The following is a 20,716-nucleotide window of genomic DNA, read 5'->3' as shown; positions in this document are numbered from 1 at the left end:
ATATGCTTTCTAAAGCAATAAACCATAGTGGACTATACCACATGAATGTCTGCATGTTTCAATCTTCTATCAGTGCCATGTACTGGTTTTCTGGGTGGTGACTTTGTCATCTAGAATCATTCAAGGACTCAAAGAAATAAAATACAAACACATTCTTCTCCCTGTCCCCACATTTAGCAACATAACATATCTGTATTCAGTATTAGAAGTGACATGAAGATACAGCTGACAATCCTGGCAGAAACCCTTGCTAAAGTTACATTAAGCTCATCAACTTCATACACACTTGAAGACTTTGAAACAGCTGCTCTTTCTTACTATTTGTTATAGCCCAATTATATGGGCAAATTATATAAAATCATAGCCCAGTAAAAATGATAGAAATGTTAGGAAATCCAAAATGCTATTAGAACATTCTCTGTATTTATGTATTAATATCACTACATCATGATATGGAATGAGTGGGCAACATCCAAAATAAATCAGTCATGAGTTAGCCCCTGCTAACTTGGCAAAGAGGCAGCTTTGAAACAGCTGCTCTCTCTTACTATTTGTTATAGCCCAATTATATGGGCAAATTATATAAAATCATAGCCCAGTAAAAATGATGGAAATGTTAGGAAATCCAAAATGATATTAACACAAACATTCTCCGTATTTATGTATTAATATCAGTACATCATGATATGGAATGAATGGGCAACATCCAATATAAATCAGTCATAAGTTAGCCCCTGCTAACTTGGCAAAGAGGCACCTTTTAACGTGGTGATTCTCTTTATTTAGCAGGGGGAGAGTAACTGGCCCTATCCACCCCCAGCACAGTACCTCCAGTAACTGTTGCTGGTGTCTATCTTATGTTTCTTTTTAGATTGTGAGCCCTTTGAGGACAGGGATCCATCTTATGTATTTGTTATTTCCCTGTGTAAACTGCCCTGAGCCATTTTTGGAAGGGGCAAAATCGAATGAATGAATGAATGAATGAATATTAGGTCCCACTGAAATTAATGGGACTAACTTGTACCACTGATTTCAATTATGCTTAGTCATGACTAACTGGTTTGGATTTTGCCCAATATATTTTCTTGAGTTCTTCACATCATCTACTGAATCAAAATGCATAATGGTAAAGTCAAGAAAAAAGAGGATTAGACAAATTCACAGAGGAAAAATCTATCAATGGCTACATGCTACCTCCAGGTACAGAAGCAGCAGGCCAGCTGTAGGTGAGCAACAACAGGGGGGGATATGCCTTCATTTCCTGCTGGTGAGCTTCCCAGAGGCACCTGCTTAGCCACTGTGGGAAACAGGATGCTGGACTGGACAGGCCTTGGCCTGAACCAGCAAAGATCGCATTTTTATGCTAGGAACTAAAGACTGTTTCATAAAAAGATGTATAGGTTATTTTTCCAGAATGGATTGCAGATGTTTCAAATGACACAAAATAAATAGATACAAACTCTACCTACCCCCCCCCGCCCCGCTCTCTTCTGGATAATTTAAAAGAGATCTGGACTGGCTATGGCGGGGGGAAAGGAATGGAAACTCGGTGGTGCTCTGCCTCTTGGAATGTTGAGAAGTTATGTAACCAGGCTAGTGCTATCCATGATTAAGATACCGACTACAGAGACTTAAGCTAAAGCATTCATGTTAGAACATCACTCTGACAAAAATAGCTTCAATGCTGGATAATGTCTTGTCATGCAATGGAAAGTGTCAGAATTGTTTTAGGTACGAAGCAACAGGGAACGGCAGGCTCTCTTTGATGATTTATCTGGAATGTTGCCAAGCGGCACAAGTAAGATGAGTGTGCAGTACAGATGTCAGCAACTTCCAAGGTCTTACCATGATCACTTTCTGTTCCTGACCGGCCCCAATAACGCCGTCTTCGTTCAGGACTATGTGCGTGCCGCTCAATAACTGCTGCTATAAACCGAGTGTTGCTGACTAGGAATGAATGGGGTGGGGAGAAAGGACAAGGTTTATTTTAATCATATTTTCAACACAATGATTAGTTCTACAGAAATTGTTCAACACAATAGCTCATTATTAGGTTGTTGCAAAACTCCAATAGTGATCAAAATTCTAATTCTCAGAACAAAGTTCTTGCTTGGGATGGTGAGTGCTTTAGGATAAATCTATAAGCAAGTACACCCACATCTATCTTTAAGCTGCCTTAAACTACAAACACCAGATATAGCCCTGGCAGCTTAAACCTGGTGAGGTAAACATAGGAATCTTTAGAATAACACCTGCAAAACCAACCTGCAACATGACCATTAACTAGTCATTTAGCTTTTGGGAACAGACTTAGGATTTTTAAAAACAGAGGCTATCAATTGTTTCTCGATATTCATCTCTTCCAAAGTTTGCAATATTCCTAGGATAATTTGTAGGAAACAAGAAAAAAGCACCAAGCCTCACCCCCAAGTACATTTTGACTGCTAAATACTTACTGATACCTCTGTCTTCATGACTGTCATCATCCCTCTCATCCCTATCGTTTTCCAGGTTGGACATCCGGACTGACATTTCTTCAGATCATTACATACAAACAAACAAACAAACAAACAAACAAAAATGCTACTGTTAAAGAGTAAAATGTTGCCTAATCCTGCAAAACTGCAATGCTTTGGGAAAGGCCAAAGGATGCCCTTCTTCTGGAAACAAGGTATCACAGGCCCAGAAAGCAGCTACCTATCTAGAAAGCTCTAACTGTAAGGATTTTGGGGGAGGGGGAGATGTACAAAGTCCTAAAAGGAAATATATTTAATACTTCTAAGTTTTTCAAGAGAACAGTACTGGTTTAAATTCTATATCCAGCAGAGGGCAGCATTGCCCATGCTGTTACAGCAGGTAAGTGACCATAGCTAAATACATAGTCACAGATAAACCACAAATGATCAGAAAAAGGAAAATACTCATAGAAAGCAACTGTTGAGGTTAAACAAGTCTTGGAACAATTTTTATACTTTCTAAAGACTCCCTCAACACACATCCGAGCAATTAAAAAAACCCACACAACTCACCTTGTGCTGCAAGTGGGGACATATGCTGATGACTTCTGCGGTGGATCTGGTGACGATAGGCATAGACCGCTAGAACAAGCACCATTATGCACCCCATAATACCGCCTGCGACAGGGCCAACTGGAGCACTTTTTATCATATTCAAAGCTATCACCTCATCTCCTGAATTACAGATAAAATAAATAAATACATACATTCATACATACGCTGCAAAAAAATTCAAACCACTGTCAACATAAATTAGAGGCTTGAGAAAATCCAGAGTAACTCTAATGCTAATCACACAGAGGAGGTTCCAAAGGGGAAAGGACAATACATGAGTTTTCAAAAGTGCAAGGATACAAATTTGTCCCACCCACTGCCCTGAAAAATATGTAGTACTGTGGACACAAAATTCCTGTTCAAGTTAGAATGCCACCAATGGCATTTTATCCTACAATGTGTAATGAGCTCCACATTTGGTATTCTGTTCAGGGTCAGCCCAATATTTTGCTGACCCAAGCGATTGCACTGACAGTTCCAAGACACACATCCCACAATCCCTTGTGACAAAGGATGCTGGGCACAATTTTGGACTGCATTCTTCATCACTGGCACTCCTAAAAGTATTGTTCCCACAAGCAACAACTTCTGGAGTCGTTTGTACTAAATGGCCAGTCTTGATTTTATGCCAGACTTGAGTTTATAAAATACATTAACCTGTACCCACGAGAACAAATACTGCTCTTACCGATGGCTCCCATGTCATCCACATAGGGGCTTTTGGCACCCACAATGCCCCCAAAGCATTCTTTCTGAGGGGCACAGTAGGATTTATCTAGATGGGTCTTTCCATCACTGTCCACCATGCACCACTCACAGTCCAAGACACCAAAACAATCCCTGAAATATAAGGAGATAATGACACACAGTATTGTTAGAGCCTCATCACTACTCAATTAGCACATCTAAGAGCCCATTTTAAAATTATCCTGGGTTAAGTGCTGCTTTTCCTTGGAAGTCATACTGATACCAATTTTTTTTTATTACCCCTTGATTAAAATTAGTAGGACCATTGGGGATCACATATGGCTCATGTTAGCTAAAACGGTTCTTGTTTATCCCACAAGCCAATGTGCAGAACATCCTGAAGGCTACAGAGGGCTTTTATGAGAACCCATCTCTATACTGAAGAGGTGCAATCTGATTTTACTAGGCTCAACTTGGACTCATTCCTCATTGATAAGCCTTCCCTTGTTCCTTGGTGGCACTGGTTTTAAGTGCAGTACAACAATGATTTCCCCCCCGCTTTCAAAACCCAATGGAATTTAAGCATGATGACCTGCTCTCCCTATCCTATGGCTGTTTTTATTCTAGGTTATCTCAATATACTGACACCCCGACCTGTGCTTGTGAGTTGGATCAGGTTGAACATTGTTCTCCCAAGCAAGGCTGCATTTGACCCAATCCTGGAGTTGTCCACCTCCACTGCCTCCCCCTCCCCCAACTCCAATTTAACTTGGAGCAGGGTAATAGGGATATGCCTGCCTGGTTCGGTGCCGTGGGGAGGGGAGCGGGATCTTTTAAAAAAGGGAAAGCAGGCTGTTACTTGCTCTCTGCCATTGAATGCAGCTTTCTGCCACAGTGGCATGTGTCCCAAGAACCCACACATGGCGTCTGCGCATGTGAGGATGCCATGTGCACCCTGTGCAAGTTCTTGGGACAAGTGCCACCGCAGCAGGAAGCGGCGGAGAGCAGGTAAGGGTCTGCTTGCCTTGTTTTGTTTTTTAAAAAAAGATCCCACTCCCTGCTCCCCTCCTCATGGTGCCGAACCAAGTGCACATCCCTACAGGGTAAAAGGGAAGCAGATGGTGCAGTAGCAAGTCTTCCGTCTTTTCCCTGCTGGGGCTGGGACTACAAGTCCTAGTAACCCTAGCAAGAAATGACCCTCTGTATGTTGTTTCTTACAAGGAATGAAGTGCAAAGTGTGTACTTTCCCTGCTGAGATTTGCTGGAACAGATAGTCCTAGTCACAGCCCCAGCTGTGGTGGGGAAATGATGTTCCGCCTGGGCTTGGAAGGCTCGTTGCTGCCGTTTCTGCTGCCTTCCTTTCCTCAAGCTCCAAGGTAAGTGTGTAGGGATACCAAGGCAGGGGAAAAGGAAAGCAGTGGAAGCAGATGGTGAGCAACCACAGCTGCCTCCCCTTCCTTCTATTCCAAGGTCCCCAGAAACTGGCCAAGGGTAAGAGAAAGGAGGATGGAGTGCAGGTGAGTGTTTACTGAATGACCCCACCTTTGCTCACAAGGCCTTGGGGATTTAGACCTGTCTGTTTGGAACACATGCAAATCCTTGAGAATTTTTCGGGGGGACAGGTGGGATGCTCTTGCATCTCTAAACAAACCACGGCTTTCTTGTTGATTCTTTTTAAAAAGGAAGCAAACAATCATATAATTTACCCGCTCTCCATCCTCTGGTTACACCGAGTATCAATACACTGCGGAAGAGCATCTTGTAGACTGGGATCGACTCCAGTGAATGTCATTGGCTCCTGGTGGACTTCGCAACTAGGATTCCTATGTTTGGGAGGGACACAGCAAAAGTAGGTTATCACAGTTACTGACGACGCTTTGTAACTACTTAAAAATGTACTGTACATGGTGAGTATCAGCACCAGGAAATGCAACCCATACAAACATTGTAAACATCAGTGCAAAATGATGATTATTGTACTAGCCCAACTTACCTGCTTTCTGCATTGGTAAGGTTGCCAGTACATTCATTAACCTCCAGAGGGCACTCACAAGGACATTCACATTCATTCTGCTCCATTCTTCAGGAAGGAAAGAACGAACAAAAGCGGCATTACTTTATCAGAATCATAAAATTTCTCTCTAATTGTCCTGGCAACTGTCCTTGCCCCTGGGCCATGAAACAATCCCTAAACTAGGTAAGAGACATTTCTCCCCACTTGAAGCTCTCACCCTTCAAATTAATCTGTATGTATATCATACCGGTGCAATTAAGGTGTACTGCCTACTGCAAATGAAGCTGTGACATAGCAGCAAGGACTGCACGAAGAAGAAAGAATATTCTGAAATGAAGGCCCAAAACATAATTTAGGAATTTGCATCTATCCTTAACATTGGTATAATTTTGTCAATAGCCAGGGCTGCAAGGCATTCTTATCTTGCTTGAGTAATTCCTTTGAGTTAAAAGTTCACCAGCTACATTATTCACAGGATTAGTACATAGTCTGAAGAGTCCGACTAAAGGTGACTGAACACTCAAAATTCAAAGAACTTCTCTGCACGAAGCAAACTTGGCATCATGCAAGTTGTAAATCCCTTTGTCATAAATTACAAAAGTAACATAGCTCTTGTGCTCAGTGAGGGATGCACTCCAGTTTCTACACTCTTTGGGTGTGTTAAAGAAGGAAGCAACTGAGCCCTGTCCAGGAAAAAGTGGAGACTTGAGGCTGGGGATGGGCTGGTTTGGACCAAATGCTTGCTCCTGTGATGCCGACCACTGGGAGTACAACCCACCATCAAGTATGACGATGCTATGGGCTGCTCTGTGAACAGGCAGCTGCAGAAGGAAAGGAGCCCCAGCTGAGCCTAAAGGAGCTGCTGCCACTGCTGCTGCTATGGAAGGAGGGGGAGAGTATACTAGGAGCCAATGGTCAAATGTTTAGGGATGTCCAGGTGCCTGGGAACTTTTCCACCGCTGCTTTGACATATCCCCAAAGTATAGCAGGATATTTGGAATGGAATGGTATGGTAATGGTAATGGTAATGGTAAATAAACAGGATGCAAAGGTTTCACATAAACAGGAGTTAAAATATACCCAGCTGTCATTCAGCTACTGTAAAGAGAATGCACATTATCAGATGCTGAGCAAGCCTCCATTTTAATGAAGTACAATCTGATCATTGCACCTCACTTCAAATTCCTCTTACCTGTGACAGTTAAGACAGAGCCTATCTACCATACTACAGGCACAGAAGGCAAGCGAGTCACAGGTTTCATTCACTATTCCAACAAAGGCATTGGTTCCAGGTATTCTTGTCAGCTTGTATTTAGAACAGTGGCTGCCATGCACAAGATTTGTCAGATCACCCTAGGGGAAAGCAAAGCACGTCAGGCATGTGGCAGGGAACATGTTTCCTGGGGAGCTGAAGTGTTCCTTGCACCACATATATATATATATATCTGCGAAACCATAATTTGAAACAAAGCTCACAATGCAAAGTAAGCTTACAGTGCCCATTATACTGTAGCTATTGTGTGGCTCTTAGCTTCTTACTAGGGGAAGAAAACTGCTACCAGTGCATAAGCTCATCAGGTTGGGGAGCAAATAACCATGTGGAATGAACTGCTCTGACTGAAGTTCTGTAAAGTAACTGGATGTCAGATAAAATACTATCAGCACAAATTAAAATACAAAGCCATTGTTCATTAATCCAGGGTGTCCTGAATTGTCTACTGCCCATTGTCTTACAGCAAAGAACAATGCTGCATTAGGCCTTGTTGTGTAGTTTTTACCTCTCTCCCAATCATAAGCAGTGGGAGTATGAAGAACACAATGGGGATAGGAGGATAAAACCTATTTAAAATGTGAGCACACAAAAATCCACGTTAACTTTATTATTTATCTTATTGTTAAATTTGAATATTGCCTTTCATTAAAACAATCTCAAAATGGTTCACACAGAAAAATTAAAACAAGACTATAAAGACTTTGATCCCAAGAGGCTGAAGGTCATTCAAAGGAAGGGGCTGGGGTGAGGGGAGCCCTGGATAAGGATAAGCCCTGGAGAGGGATGGTCATTCCCATTCCAGTGGGACTCGACACAGAGCTGAGCACATGATGCTTGCCACAAGAGTGCCACCTAAAACAGCCCCCCCTTGTCTTGTTCTCAACAGAATGTACAATAACATTTAGAATGGCAGATTGTATGAATGGGCCCGGCTGGCACACTTATAGAACTCATTGCAAGACCTCTGGTTTTAGTGGCATTTAGTGGGGTTTATAGCTCTGGTTTATAATCTGAGGGATGTGATAAGGAGTTCTAAATTTACTGCAAGCACACCGTGATGTGCAACAGCAAACGAAGCTGTGTACCTTTTGTTATTTCCTTACAACAAATATCCAGGTGTCAAATGCTAGGAGCACTCCACAATCAGGTTTTACTTTGTTAATGCTGATACAAACGTAATGACACACCACAATTAATGGCAGTGGTGGGAGTGCAAGGACAATTTCTGTTTAAGAAAGGAGGGGGTGGGGATGGAGGAGAGAGTGTGCATTCCTGCAGCCCATTCACGATGCCTTAATCATAGTTAAGGGTGGCTGCTGTTACTGCTCCACTGGCCCTCAATGCTTTTACTCACTGATACTGTACTAGTTAGTTACAGCACATCTGTCTCAACTCCTAGAGTTCTATTATAGATATGAAAGTCACCACCTTCTGACCCTTTGTGCCATGAGTATAAGCCAGGTCAGATTGCCCTGACCTTCTACAGAAAGATTAAATAAGAGATGGAAAGAGAATTCATATTTTTAAAAACCTAAGTTGATTTTTTTCGTGAACAGTCTGTAGCTGCATCTTTTGCCAGATATGATGAAGTAACATATGTCCAAACTGTGTTAGCTCCACACCAGTTATCTATATCCACTAAGCATTTTCCAAATACTTCCATTTCATCTTAACTATTTAAAAAGTGGTTATAGAAGTACAACCAAGCAATTCAGTTTCGGTTGAGGTGGTTGTTTTTTAAAGGGAGGGCATTTGAAACATGCCAAATTATTCTAAAATTACTGAAGTAACTCCTTTGGTTTCATACTTTATAGACGTTTCTTAATATATTCCTCTTGGTTCTCTTTTGTTGCTTTTATTTCATTTTCTGATTTCCTCTCTATACTATTAATATTGCTTCTTCTACTTACGAGTGTGCAGAACTGGCCTGGTTTGAACCCCAAAAGGCGGCCAGTCTGACTTTGGATCAAACTGGCTTGGCCTGGTTAAACACAGTTTGACAGGATCTGCTTCTAAAGAGGATGCCTATCAATAAAGGGGTTCAAAGGGCAGTGAGAAGGCACCTCACCGCCAGCAGTGTGGCGGCTCCTCTAGGCCCCAAGCAATGTGGGCTGGTGGCGGGCCAGTTTTGGCCTCCGTGCATGTGTGGAGATCATTTGTGTGGCCTCTGTGCATGTGCAGAGGCCATTTGCGTGACCATTTGCGTGACCTGCTCCAGGCCATCCTGAGTATTCACAGCAGTAGAAAAATTTGAGTTTGTGTCTCCAAGATCTCTCATTCAGTCTACTTGACCACCATTTCACAATGGAAATATAAAATATTCTAAACAATCAATTAATGCTATTTTCCTATATTCATGCATCAAACTATATGAAAACAAATGGCAAAAACACATACCATCAGACTGGTATTAAATTTATAAAACCTCTGGACTGTTCTGTCACTGAAACTGTTACAAAGGTTTTTCTTCACAAAGTTTGGGTGGTTCAGAATATCGTTTGCAACCAGAGGTTCCTGCCAATAAAAAGTTACATTTTAACATTTTAAAACATTCTCAGAAGCCACCAGCAACACATTACTGACATTAAATTCATTCATACATATTATAAAAACACTGAGATTCAACCAAACCTTGTGTGTAATATGTTGTTGTTCGACTGGAGCATGGCCTTTGGGATCAATAAGGGTTGGGTGTGCCACAAGATATCCTCTGTCCTCCATAATAAAGCATCTGCCAAGGAAAAACCCAAACCAAAACCTAGGTCAGAGTGATTGTACAGGAACATTTAGACAGGGTTGTGTGTATCCTCCTATTTTATACAAGTTCAGGCAAAAGAAGTCATAGGGCATGTTCTTATGATTGGGTGATGTCAGTTATGTCACCCAAAGTTAGGAGGTGGAGGCATGTGCGTTCCCATAAAAGTCAGTTCACGTGATTGTGTGTTGGAGGCAGTGTTGGCTTGGCATGGTGCCAGCAGCAGTGGGGAGGGAACAGGGCACAATGTTCACTTCTCCCCTCCCTGCAAAGGCCGTTTTGACCACCAGGGACCTATCCGTGAGGGTTGGGCAGCCCCCTCTCCGCTGCTGCTGGCATACAGAACAAGGCTGGAGTGCTGTGAAGCGTTGTGTTTTTTTAGAAGCTCTGTTGCTCTTTTGCAGCACCACAGAGCTACTTCTATTGATGTAGCCCTGTGTATCATGTCAGCCAATTAATATCGGTTGGAACCTAAAATGCGTAGCCTAAAATGTCAAAAAGCTCTGTGGACATTTGCAACCACGAGAGTCATTTTACACTTTTTGGCTTCACCTTCATTTCATCTCCCATCCTGCCCTGATTTTAAGCTTCCTTTTGTTTCCTAATCAGCTACCTTCCCTGTCTAATGTCATATGTCTATGGAAGAAAGCATTAAGGTCAGCTGATCCCTCAGACACTCTGCTGGAAAGATTCTGTGTGTGGGTATTGCATTCAAGAAAACGTTTGCAGTTGCTACAAAATGTGCACAGTCATTAATTCTCCTTTGGTCCAGCATTTCTTTGTCAAGCACTTTTATTTTTCCCTTTCCCTTTCCTGTCCACTTCTCCCCCCACCCTTCTGCAGCTACTCCACCCACTCTAATACCATCTTACCAACTCTCAAGTGAATCCTGAGACCCAAAGGGACTTGAGGCCCATACTAAGCCTTAAAACTAGCAGCACTTCTGCTTCCTGTTCCTCTGATTATGGTCCCTTTCTGTAGTCATAGACAGCTGTTCTACCAGGGGAAGGAAAATTAAGCAAGCTCCATGGGGAGAGGGGCTATAAAGATCAATGCAGAAAGATCAAGGCAATCTCTGGCTGCAGAGGGGAATACTGAAAGAAGTTAGTGGGGGCCGCTTCATGTGCCTGATGGAGGAGCAGAGCTTGTTCCCAGGCTCAGAAATGATTTGGCTGAAGCCAGCAGCTGTATATCACTGCTTCTCTTCCAGGAGGCCCAAGGAGAAACTGAAGAAGCAGTTTCTTCAGAAGTTTGTGATTGTCATAAATGGGAACAAGGCAACGCCCAGAGAATGTCATCAACTAGTGAAAGAAAAGCAATGGATATGATGTTTTAACAAATTAGTACAGCAGAATACATGAGATCACACCCCTTATCTTGCACAGTCAAAGCACAAAATACACCAGTCCCTCCTTCCAACAACCTCCTACCCCCATAGCTTTGCAGGATTACAGCTTAATCCAGACAGGAAGACTACAAAGTGTTCAATGTGTGACTACTTTTAGAGACAGTTTGTAAACTATACGAGGTTTAAAATGCAGCCACTAGGCTGGTGGTCCTCATGACCAGGTTACTTTAAAGATCTCACGTCCGCTTTTATGGCTTGCCATTAACGTAGATTGGGTTGGTGGATACCAGTTTGAGTCTGTTTAGTGGAACTTCCACAACTGTACAGTTCTCTCCCCCGGCAAATTTATCAAGTTCCCATCCCTTTTGCTTTTAAAATGTGCCTAAATTCATTTTCATTTTTCAAGGCTTATAATTATTAATTTGGACTTGGGCTGGTTTCATAGGGATTACTGTGCTTTAATGTTTGTTGATCTAATATGATTATTTTCTTTTTATTATTTTATTGGATAATTATATTACTTCTGACTCTGTATATCACACGGTATACTTTGATAGACAAATGTTCATGTTAACCAAGTTGAGTGTTTCTTGGGTCCTGAATAAAAATTAAAGGTTATCTATCAGTACTGAAATTTCCCTATTTATACATTTAGTCCTCCAGTATTAATATGCTTCAGTATTCTGAAACTTGTTTTCAAACCCTGTGTATCTATCCAATATCTCTTCAGGGCATTTCATATGTCTGGTATCAATGATGTTGCTTACAAATGTTTTTGCCTTGATAAACCTAGTTAATCTCTAGGATGCCACTGCACTCTGCCTTCGTGCTACTATAGATTTAAAAAGTTCTCTTTGATAATTTGAAAGTAATGGTTTTCAAAATTTAATGATTTGCCTTTGGGGTTCCAAAATTTCCAACAAATTTGAAGAGGATAATGAATTATAGTTGCAATAAAATGAGTTCAGGCAGAAACAGAATAAGAAAACAGGTATTACATTAAAGATACAACACATTCAAGCCTACCTTATTTTATTGCCTCGATCCTGGTTACAAACTGGTAGTAGGTCCATTAGTACCTTGTAGAAATACCTCAGAGTAAAGTCAATGCCCATCACAGCAACAGAATGGCCTGAAGACATTTGTGAACTACAACAATAAGAAGCATGGGCAGGTCTTGAGGGACACGATATCAACAAAACATACAAAATATTTCATATGTGAATGGTGTCCACAGAGGTATATGTGAAATATATGAGAACTAGCTGACCCTGCCAGAGCATCTGTGCAGTTGTGCACTGAGCCCGTGGCATCCCCCCCAATTATCTTGCTTGCTCTTGCTGCCCCTCCCAACTCTCTCGCTCGCTCTCGCCACCCCCACAACTCTCTCGTCGTACCCCACAACTCTCACCACCCCCACAATGCTCTGCCCCAACTCTCTTGCTTGCTCTCACCCCCACAACTCTCTTGCTCTCGCCCCCCAACTCTCTTGCTTGCTCTCGCCCCCCCAACTCTCTCGCTTGCTCTCCCCCCCACAACTCTCTCGTGCACTCTTGCCCCCACAACTCTCTTGCTCACTCTCGCCGCCCCCACAACTCTCTTGCTTGCTCTCGCCACCCCCACAACTCTCTTACTCATTCTCGCTGTCCCCACAATGTTCTTGCTCGCCCTCCCTCCCACAACTTCTCGCCTGCTCTCTCTCCCCACAACTCTCGCTCACTCTGTCCCCCGCAACTCTCGCTCACTCTCTCCCCCGCAACTCTCACTCCCTCTCGCCCCCCGCAACTCTCACTCGCTCTCGCCCCATGCAACTCTCACTCGCTCTCGCCCCCATGCAACTCTAGCTCACTCCCCCCACAACTCTCTTGCTCGCTCTCCCAACCACAACTCTCTCACTCGCTCTTTCCCCCGACAACTCTCTCACTTGCTTTCCCCACAGCCCCCCCGTCTTCCTATCTCTGTCTTGCAGTCCTTGCTTCCCCTTGCCACTGCCAGGGACTGTCGCCCGCTCGCCTGACAGCCTCCGAGTTCCCTGCTCCCTGCCGCTTCACAGCGCAGCTCAGCCAACCTTCTGCTGCCCGCAGCCCCCAGAGCCAACTGTCTAGCTCCCAAAGCTGCCCCCAGCCTCCGAGCTCCCTGCCGCTTCACAGCGCCCCCGAGCCAACTGTCAAACTGCTTTCCAGCCTCCCTGCAAAACTCCCTGCTGCTTCGGAACTCTCTCCCCTGCTGTCAGCCAATCACTTCCTTTCTGCCATGTCCCCATGCATGGCCCGTCTTGGAGAATTAATAATATAGATGGTGTCCACAGAAGTGGCGTGTGAAATGCCGACTATATATGTAGACTCGGTGAGGAGTCAGTCTGTTCCTTGAGCTCATAAATTATAAGCAATTAACCTTGGACTTGTATTAGATCAGAGAAGTAAGCGTTCATACCTTTTCTCATATCAGCTGAATCTCCCTCACAGAGTCTAAGAAAAACTGGCTAGAAGTAGGAAAAGCAATGAATGCACACAACTCAGCTTTAAGGAGTAAAATATGTCAGCATGAAAAATTGTGTATTTGTAAAGAGGGGTGCGCCCGGAACCACTTCTGGTGGTTTGGTTCGAATTCAAACTGAACTTGGACTAGACCACCTGATTCGCATGCTGATTTGTTAGAACCAGGTAGTGGTTCGGTTCTGCACTAGAACCAGGTAGAACTAGTTCGGCCCAGTTCTGCATGCTTGCAGAGAGGAATCCGGTAAGGATTCCCCTTTACAAGCAAAGGTGGGGGGAACCCTATGGGGTTGAAAAGGCAGGGCTGGGAGTGGGCAGGAGGTCACCTTACGTACTGCGGTGGTGGCACAGCTTCTTGACAGTGGCACCGGGTTGGCAACAGCTTCCTTAGGCCCTCCCGGTGCTCCCCCCGCATCAGCAGGTCCCAGTTCAATGGCAAGCACAAAGGCTATTAGAGCTACCTCTATTAGAGTTGGCCTGCATTGATGTGGGGGAGAACCAGTGGGGCCTAGGGGAGCTGTTGCTGGCCTGCCACTGCCAAGGAGCTGTGCCACTGCCACGGTGCATAAGGTGACCTCCCGTCTGCCCTCCCTTTTCAACCCCATAGCGTTCCACCCACCTTTGCTTATAAAAGGGAATCCTTACCAGATTCTCCTATGCAAGCATATAGAACTGGCTGAACCAGGCTGAACTGGTTTGATCTGAACTGGGCCCTGTTTGGCTCAAATGTGGACAGCCCCTCCCCTCTCTTTTTGGAGGGCTGGTCCAAATAAAAACCAGTTCTATTCAAACCAGTTTTGCACATCCCTACCAAAGGGGTTGGCCTTTAATTTTGCCCCTTTTCTTCCAATTGCTTCAGAAAGCATCCCCCATGGATAAGAAGGCCATGAGCTCCTTGACTAGTTTTCTTGAAAATTGTGAATTAGCCTCTCATTTCTGGTTCTGGGCCAGCTAAAGGTTTTGTGATGACTTATGGTAGACAACTTAAAATGTTGCCCTTTCCATCACTTGTATTTAAATCACATGTTGAGCACAAGAAGTTCTAAAAAATCTGACCAGGGTACTATTTTTTTTAATTTCAATAACTTAAAACTATGACACTGTTGTGGTTCACATTAGTAAATCTACACGAAAGACTACACCAGGTTCCTAGGCATCATCTCTAACAGATCTTCTTTGCCTCCATGGTTGGGTCATCCTGAATTAAACCAAATGATTATCTGTCCATCCGACTACAGTATATAACTGGGAATGTGATCAAGAGCCACAGAATCATACATATGTAAACTAAATAAGCTGAAATGTATTTCTGTTTGCCAAACCATATTAATGTGTACTTTCCAAAACGTTTGTTACTACTGGACAGGCAGTTAGGAGACAGAGCCAGATGCAGTTCATTTAAGAGTGATATGGCCATTCCTGAATGTTAAAGAAGAACCATAACATATGTATTTGTATTTGGCAACTACTTCCAGAGAGCAAGGCACTTGCACTGCAATTCATCATGTATTCCTTGGAGGTGCAGTACCATGAACTGTCTGGCACACTCTCTGGGGCATTCTGTTTTTGAGCATTTCCATAATAACTATCTAAACATATGAAAAGTCAGACAACAGTTGTTTATAACATTTTCTGCTGCCACAAAATGTGATCCTTCTGTTCTGAAATGCTTGCTGACATGTCACGCAAAGTTACGCCGGTAACTTTTTTGATAGGCCTGAGTGCCTGCCTACAGACATTAGGGATGTGCATGGAACTGGGTGGGGGAGTTCAAGGGGGGAGGCAGGGAGGGGATAACCTTAAAGGCAGGGGACGTTGCACTTAACCCTCCCTCCACTCCCCACCCCTGCAGGCACTCCGTTAGTAAAGGCTCCGTCAGGGCAGCAGCATACCTCCCTGCAGCCCCATTCCCTCTTTGGCCAGAAGTGCCAGGTGCACGTGTGAACCTCCAAACTGCCCAGTGTTTGAACCTATTCGGAGGCCTGTAAAAGGGCCTCCAAGCAGGTTTGTGCACATCCCTAACAGGCATCTAAGGAAACGTTAGTGGTCTTGCACAAAAGCACTCTTGTGTAAATCTTTAAATCACTGCACACATGTTTCAGGAGTACAACTTACATTGTTTCCATTGTGTGTCCATGTTGGCTTAAGTATTTGTGCCAGACCACTCTTGCACAAGACCACTAATCCTTCCTTAGACATCTGCAGCAGTGTGGGCCCATCAGAAAAGCTGGCCTAAGCCTGCATAACATGTTGGCTACTATCTTTAGGAAAATACAGCAGAACAACTATGTGGCAGTGGCAAGGGCACACAGCAATCAATCATCTTGGTTTTTTTAAGTGAGTGCTGGGCTTCAATTAAAAAATCAATGTCAGATCAATTTCTCTCTCTCTCTCCCTCCATCCTCTGCCCCCACTCCCTCCCTCCTCCACACACCACACACCCCAAAGTGTAAACAAAACAAAACAAATCCCTTGGTTCACCAGAGCCTGCAGATCCCCTGAAGGGGATCTGTACAACAGGTACAAAAAGATTTCTGCCTTCTGTGGTAGACGCTTTTTAAAGGATCAAATTCCTTTCAGCTTCTGGGGAAATGTGTGGCCTTCAGACCTTCTGCTTATTAAAATTCTTCACAGCTTTTCACTTATCCTCCCATCATGAGAAAGGGAATATGAATTCCCTGTAAAGATGCTAAAATTCCAAGTAACTGAGTTCCTTTTCTCTCTTTGGATTTCTCTACTAATTCTCATTCTAAAGCTTTTGGTTTTAGAAACTGCACAGCACAATGCACCACTCAGGTTAGAAAACTTGGATTGTAGCCTAAAATCAGTTTACAAATGTTCTAACTAGTTTGTGGATAAGTTATACTTCCTTTCAAAAGACCATCTTCTCAAATAACAAAACAAAATGGCTCTGTCTGATTTTTGCTCTTCTAATACATATAATACATACATAAAGAGAACAAGTGCTGGAATATGACAAGATTTCACACTTTTAATTGTTAAAGCAAATCCATGAATAGGCCTTCTGCAAGAGATTTAGCATTTGGATTTTATCATAGTGTGCTATTAAAGTGTACTTCTGGTGTAATACATGCACCAAATGATCTAGATGTAGTTCTTTTATTGCAGCCATAGGCCAAACAGAAATGATCTAGTTAAATGAAACAAGCACTTTTTGAAACCAAGGATAAAACCAGACATGTTGTTTGACCTGTTCTTTGCCTTTGCCTTGATTTTTTGTTTTTAACTAGCAGCCACAAGGACTGCTCATCAGGGACCACTGGTGCCAATGAAGACTTCCCACCCAATACAAACAGCGGCTGGCATTCAAACTAATGCTGCACTAGTGCAAGGATGTTGCACTAACTAGGTCCACTAAGACAGGAACTTGTGTTTCAGATTAGTGTAGCACTAGGTACACTAATAGGGTGCACTGGGTATGATAACAGGGTGCACTTGTGTAAACTGTGACATACCTCTTGTTGGTCCATATATGATAAAAGGAATGCTGCAAAGCTATCTGCTATCCTGGTTGCACAAGTGGACACAAGAGATTGAGCAACTTTGAGCATCTGCTCAGATAGATTACTCTCTTGCATACATGCATGCATGTTTGCTCATTGCAGTAGCACAGTGATCGTCTGGATATCAACCAATAGCTTGCAGGGGGCATCTTCTGTCAGGACTGCAGCATAGGGTTAAAGAGTCATAACTCACACACACACACACCACCCCTACAAAGAACTTGATCACCCCCAACCCCCCAGTAGCTGCTCTTTAAGAAAACACACACACACACACACCCCTATATAAACACAAAGGCAAATTAAATAACAGCATGACTAAACACTTACAGAAAAAAATAATATGGATGCTTTTAGCAGAATATCTCTGAATGAGGCATGCCTGAGATATGAAATTCATACTTATAGGGGTTTCATATGCAAAAGTTTAAATATACATTTTGTTTCTTTGTCCACTATCAATGGCCTAGACTAGGCCTGCTCAACTTAGGCCCCCCAGCTGTTTTTGGACTACAACTCCCATGATCCCCAGCCACCATAACCAGGGATTATAGTAGTTGTAGGCCAGCATCTGCAGAACTTGGCCGATGGGCCACGCTCAGTTATAAATGTGACGCTGTTCACTCAACTTTATAAACTTATGACAAGCTCATTCCAGCATGGGAACAGGGTGGAGAGTTCAACACTCCAAATACTCCAGGGAGTAACTGGTTAGACGAAGTGCTCCCTGCTGCACGACTTGTCGGATTCCTATTATTCCAACTGCATGCACTAGCTAAAGTGACAGTACTGTATTGCATATGGTGGACTGGGGAGGGGTCTGATTTCAGCCCAGAACCAGCCTTTCTTAAAGGTCCACCTCCTTGCAGTCTGAGAGGAAAAGGACTGTCTGGTCACTGACTGACAAGCAGGGCAAGTATCATCACAACAGAAATGCACACTGCAAATTAGAAACAAGTACAGGAGGGCCTCGATATCCGTATATTTGTTATCCGTGTATTCACGTATCTGTGGTTGGGTAAAAGACACCCCACCTCGGCATCCACGGCAGGGGGAATGGGGGAAAAAGATGTCAACCTTGCATATCCGCAGGTTGGGGGTCACCGGAAATGACCGGAGAGGTAGTTTCCACCCATCATTTTGTGTTTTGGAGCCTCAAAATGGCTCAGTTTTTTAAGAAGAAAAGAAAAAAATGGCACTTTTTGGCCAAGTGGGGGGCATTCCAGGGCACAGCGTAACTTGGGGGAGCAGCAAAGCAAGGTAGGGAGCTTCCACCCACATCCCCCTTTGGTTGATTTGCCGTATTTTTTTTAATCATTTCTCCCATGACCAGGAACCTAAGCAGTTGTAGCTGGGAACGGACCGCTCCCCCCGCACACAAATATCAAGGTCCTCCTGTATGCTTATATTGTGAAAAAGCTTGATTGGGCTGTATTCCAAATTGTCTTGGTGCAAATGTTGTGAAAAAGAAGGGGCAACTTTCACTGAGCTGTCCTTCCCTCAGCAGCTCCCTGTGCCATTTCCATTGTGCTCTGGATGGTCCATCAGAACTGGATTGGAAGGGGGCTGCTGTAGGGAAAAGGGAACAGGGTAGTCTTCTTGTGAAAGCCTTCCTTGTATGTTCTGTTAGGATATGATGTATTGTGCGGAAATGACTTGCTTAATTCAGTGCACTTTCATCATTCCCCGACTTATATTAGGGGAATTTTCTTATATACCCTCTTATTCTCCTGAGCTAACATGTCAATTATTCTTTCCCCCACATCTCCCCCCTGCCTTCACTTCAACAACGAGGAGGCTTCTTTATTTTTAATAAAAGCTGGAAATTCTCACATTATCATGAAAAACCCCAAAGCCAAGAAAAATAAGAGACTCAGGGCAGCAGGTTTTAACCAGGCACAGTCATGATCATTTAAACTAGGGCGAAATGGGACTGTATGGATATTTGGTATGTGCTGTGTGTGTGTAAAGCTTAAAAGATGCAGAAGTAGGAAGAGCTGCTGTGAATAAATGATAACATCTTGCCCAAACGTGGAGGTCTGCTGATACCCCTATTTTGCTGTACAGCTCAAGACTACATATTGTTGCCTTAGCAACTGACACATCAAATGCTCATAAAACACACTCTTCGAGAGCCTATACTGGCATATTTTTTACAACAGTGTTTGGTGTGGGGCGGCCGGGAGGGTGGGGGAGAGAACCTTTTCCATTTCTTCAGTTATTTGATCCTATTTTCCCATCGGCACTATTCTGTCCCAAATATAAAACAGATATATATGAGAGCATTAATGAAGAGTTCTTCCCAACATTCTTGCAGCTAGGTCAGATGTTTACAGGAAGGTTCACTGAGGCAAAAGAAATGTTCTTTTAAAAGGTTTTGGCTCAAAATGGTTACATATAGCATAGGGACCATTCCATGAGGTCTTGGCTCCATACCTCACCAGCAACATCTGCAACTCGCAATCATGTGGGTTGCAGGGATAAGAAAAACAAAAACAAAAAATGCTCCTACAACAGTGCTTCCTGGGGATTGATGGTGCTAGTGTGGGAAGTCTCCATGTGATCCACCCGACACATACTGTATGTTTGAGGAATTAAACCCTGATCATATTTCAGTTTTAGCTAGACAATAACACATATGTACTGCCCCTAATATACAAGGTATTGCCTGAACTAGAATATAAACTTCCCTATATTGCCTTGATGCAACTTAGAAATCTGGAAATGTCAGTGAACAGCAAAATAATAGTACAGTATATCATAGTGGGGCTATTCACACGACCTACTAAGTGGGTCAGGGGGAAAGGCTTCTCAAACCTTGCCTTCCCCCAGACGATTCTCCTGTCTTTGGTGGGAGTGTGGAGCAGCCTCCCACACGATCAACGCTACTCCGTGCAGTGCAGAGCAGAGCAGATTGCTCTGGGGCCGAGACTCATTATCCCGAGCTCTGCTGCAAGCAGCTTGCACTGACACACAATCCTGGCAGCCGGGTTAAGGGCACGTTTGCACCCTTAACCTGGGCTAAGAGCCAGGCTTCAGCACTGAGTTTGGTGCTGGGGCACCACTGGGATCCATGTAGATCCGGCAGTTCTCACAGGCAGCCAAGCCCAGCTTGACTGCTCATGAGAACAGCCTCTGTATATTATGACACCTCTCATTTTCCTCAATCTCTGTGCAAAAAACACAATCTGATTTCTTCCAAAGTGGAGCTCAGAGTCTCTTTAACTTCTAAGTAATGCTGAACATTAGGCCAGACTTTAATGGTCATCTTACCTGAAGGCCCATTTGGCAGGAAATAAATAACCAAAATATGAGACAAATAAACAAACAAAAAAATATTGATATCTAATATCTAGACCTGATAAGCCAAGGTGAGCAAAGGTGCTCAAAATTAATAGTCCATTAAAAAATACCCCTCTGGGTTTTTATCTGTTGTTGTTTCAGACATAGAGGCTGTTCTCATGTGCACCCTAACCCAGGCTAGGGAAGCCCAGCCTGGGTTAGGCTGTGTGTGAGAACCACTGGGGTTGGGCCTGATCCCAGAGGGGC

The 20,716-nt window shown here is 43.5% G+C and overlaps 1 protein-coding gene across 5 annotated transcripts in view; it reads right to left on the bottom strand.

Moving 5' to 3' along the window:
• Positions 1-20,716, bottom strand: part of CACHD1 (cache domain containing 1) — a 230,064-nt gene that overhangs the window by 9,398 nt on the left and 199,950 nt on the right. For all 5 annotated transcript variants that reach the window (XM_053243265.1, XM_053243269.1, XM_053243266.1 and 2 more), the window contains 10 exons: positions 12,175-12,297; positions 9,677-9,776; positions 9,443-9,559; positions 6,965-7,125; positions 5,752-5,838; positions 5,465-5,581; positions 3,760-3,911; positions 3,030-3,191; positions 2,457-2,534; positions 1,846-1,947 (listed from right to left, as the gene is read on the bottom strand). In XM_053243265.1, coding sequence (XP_053099240.1) covers positions 1,846-1,947; positions 2,457-2,534; positions 3,030-3,191; positions 3,760-3,911; positions 5,465-5,581; positions 5,752-5,838; positions 6,965-7,125; positions 9,443-9,559; positions 9,677-9,776; positions 12,175-12,297 — 1,199 coding nt within the window. The remainder of the gene's footprint in view (positions 1-1,845; positions 1,948-2,456; positions 2,535-3,029; positions 3,192-3,759; positions 3,912-5,464; positions 5,582-5,751; positions 5,839-6,964; positions 7,126-9,442; positions 9,560-9,676; positions 9,777-12,174; positions 12,298-20,716) is intronic.

This window comes from Hemicordylus capensis, chromosome 4 (genome assembly GCF_027244095.1).
Source record: "Hemicordylus capensis ecotype Gifberg chromosome 4, rHemCap1.1.pri, whole genome shotgun sequence".
In the NCBI taxonomy this organism is placed as follows: Eukaryota; Metazoa; Chordata; class Lepidosauria; order Squamata; family Cordylidae; genus Hemicordylus; species Hemicordylus capensis.
Note: the sequence above shows the minus strand (reverse complement) of the source record. Positions and strands in the feature narration are given on the sequence as shown.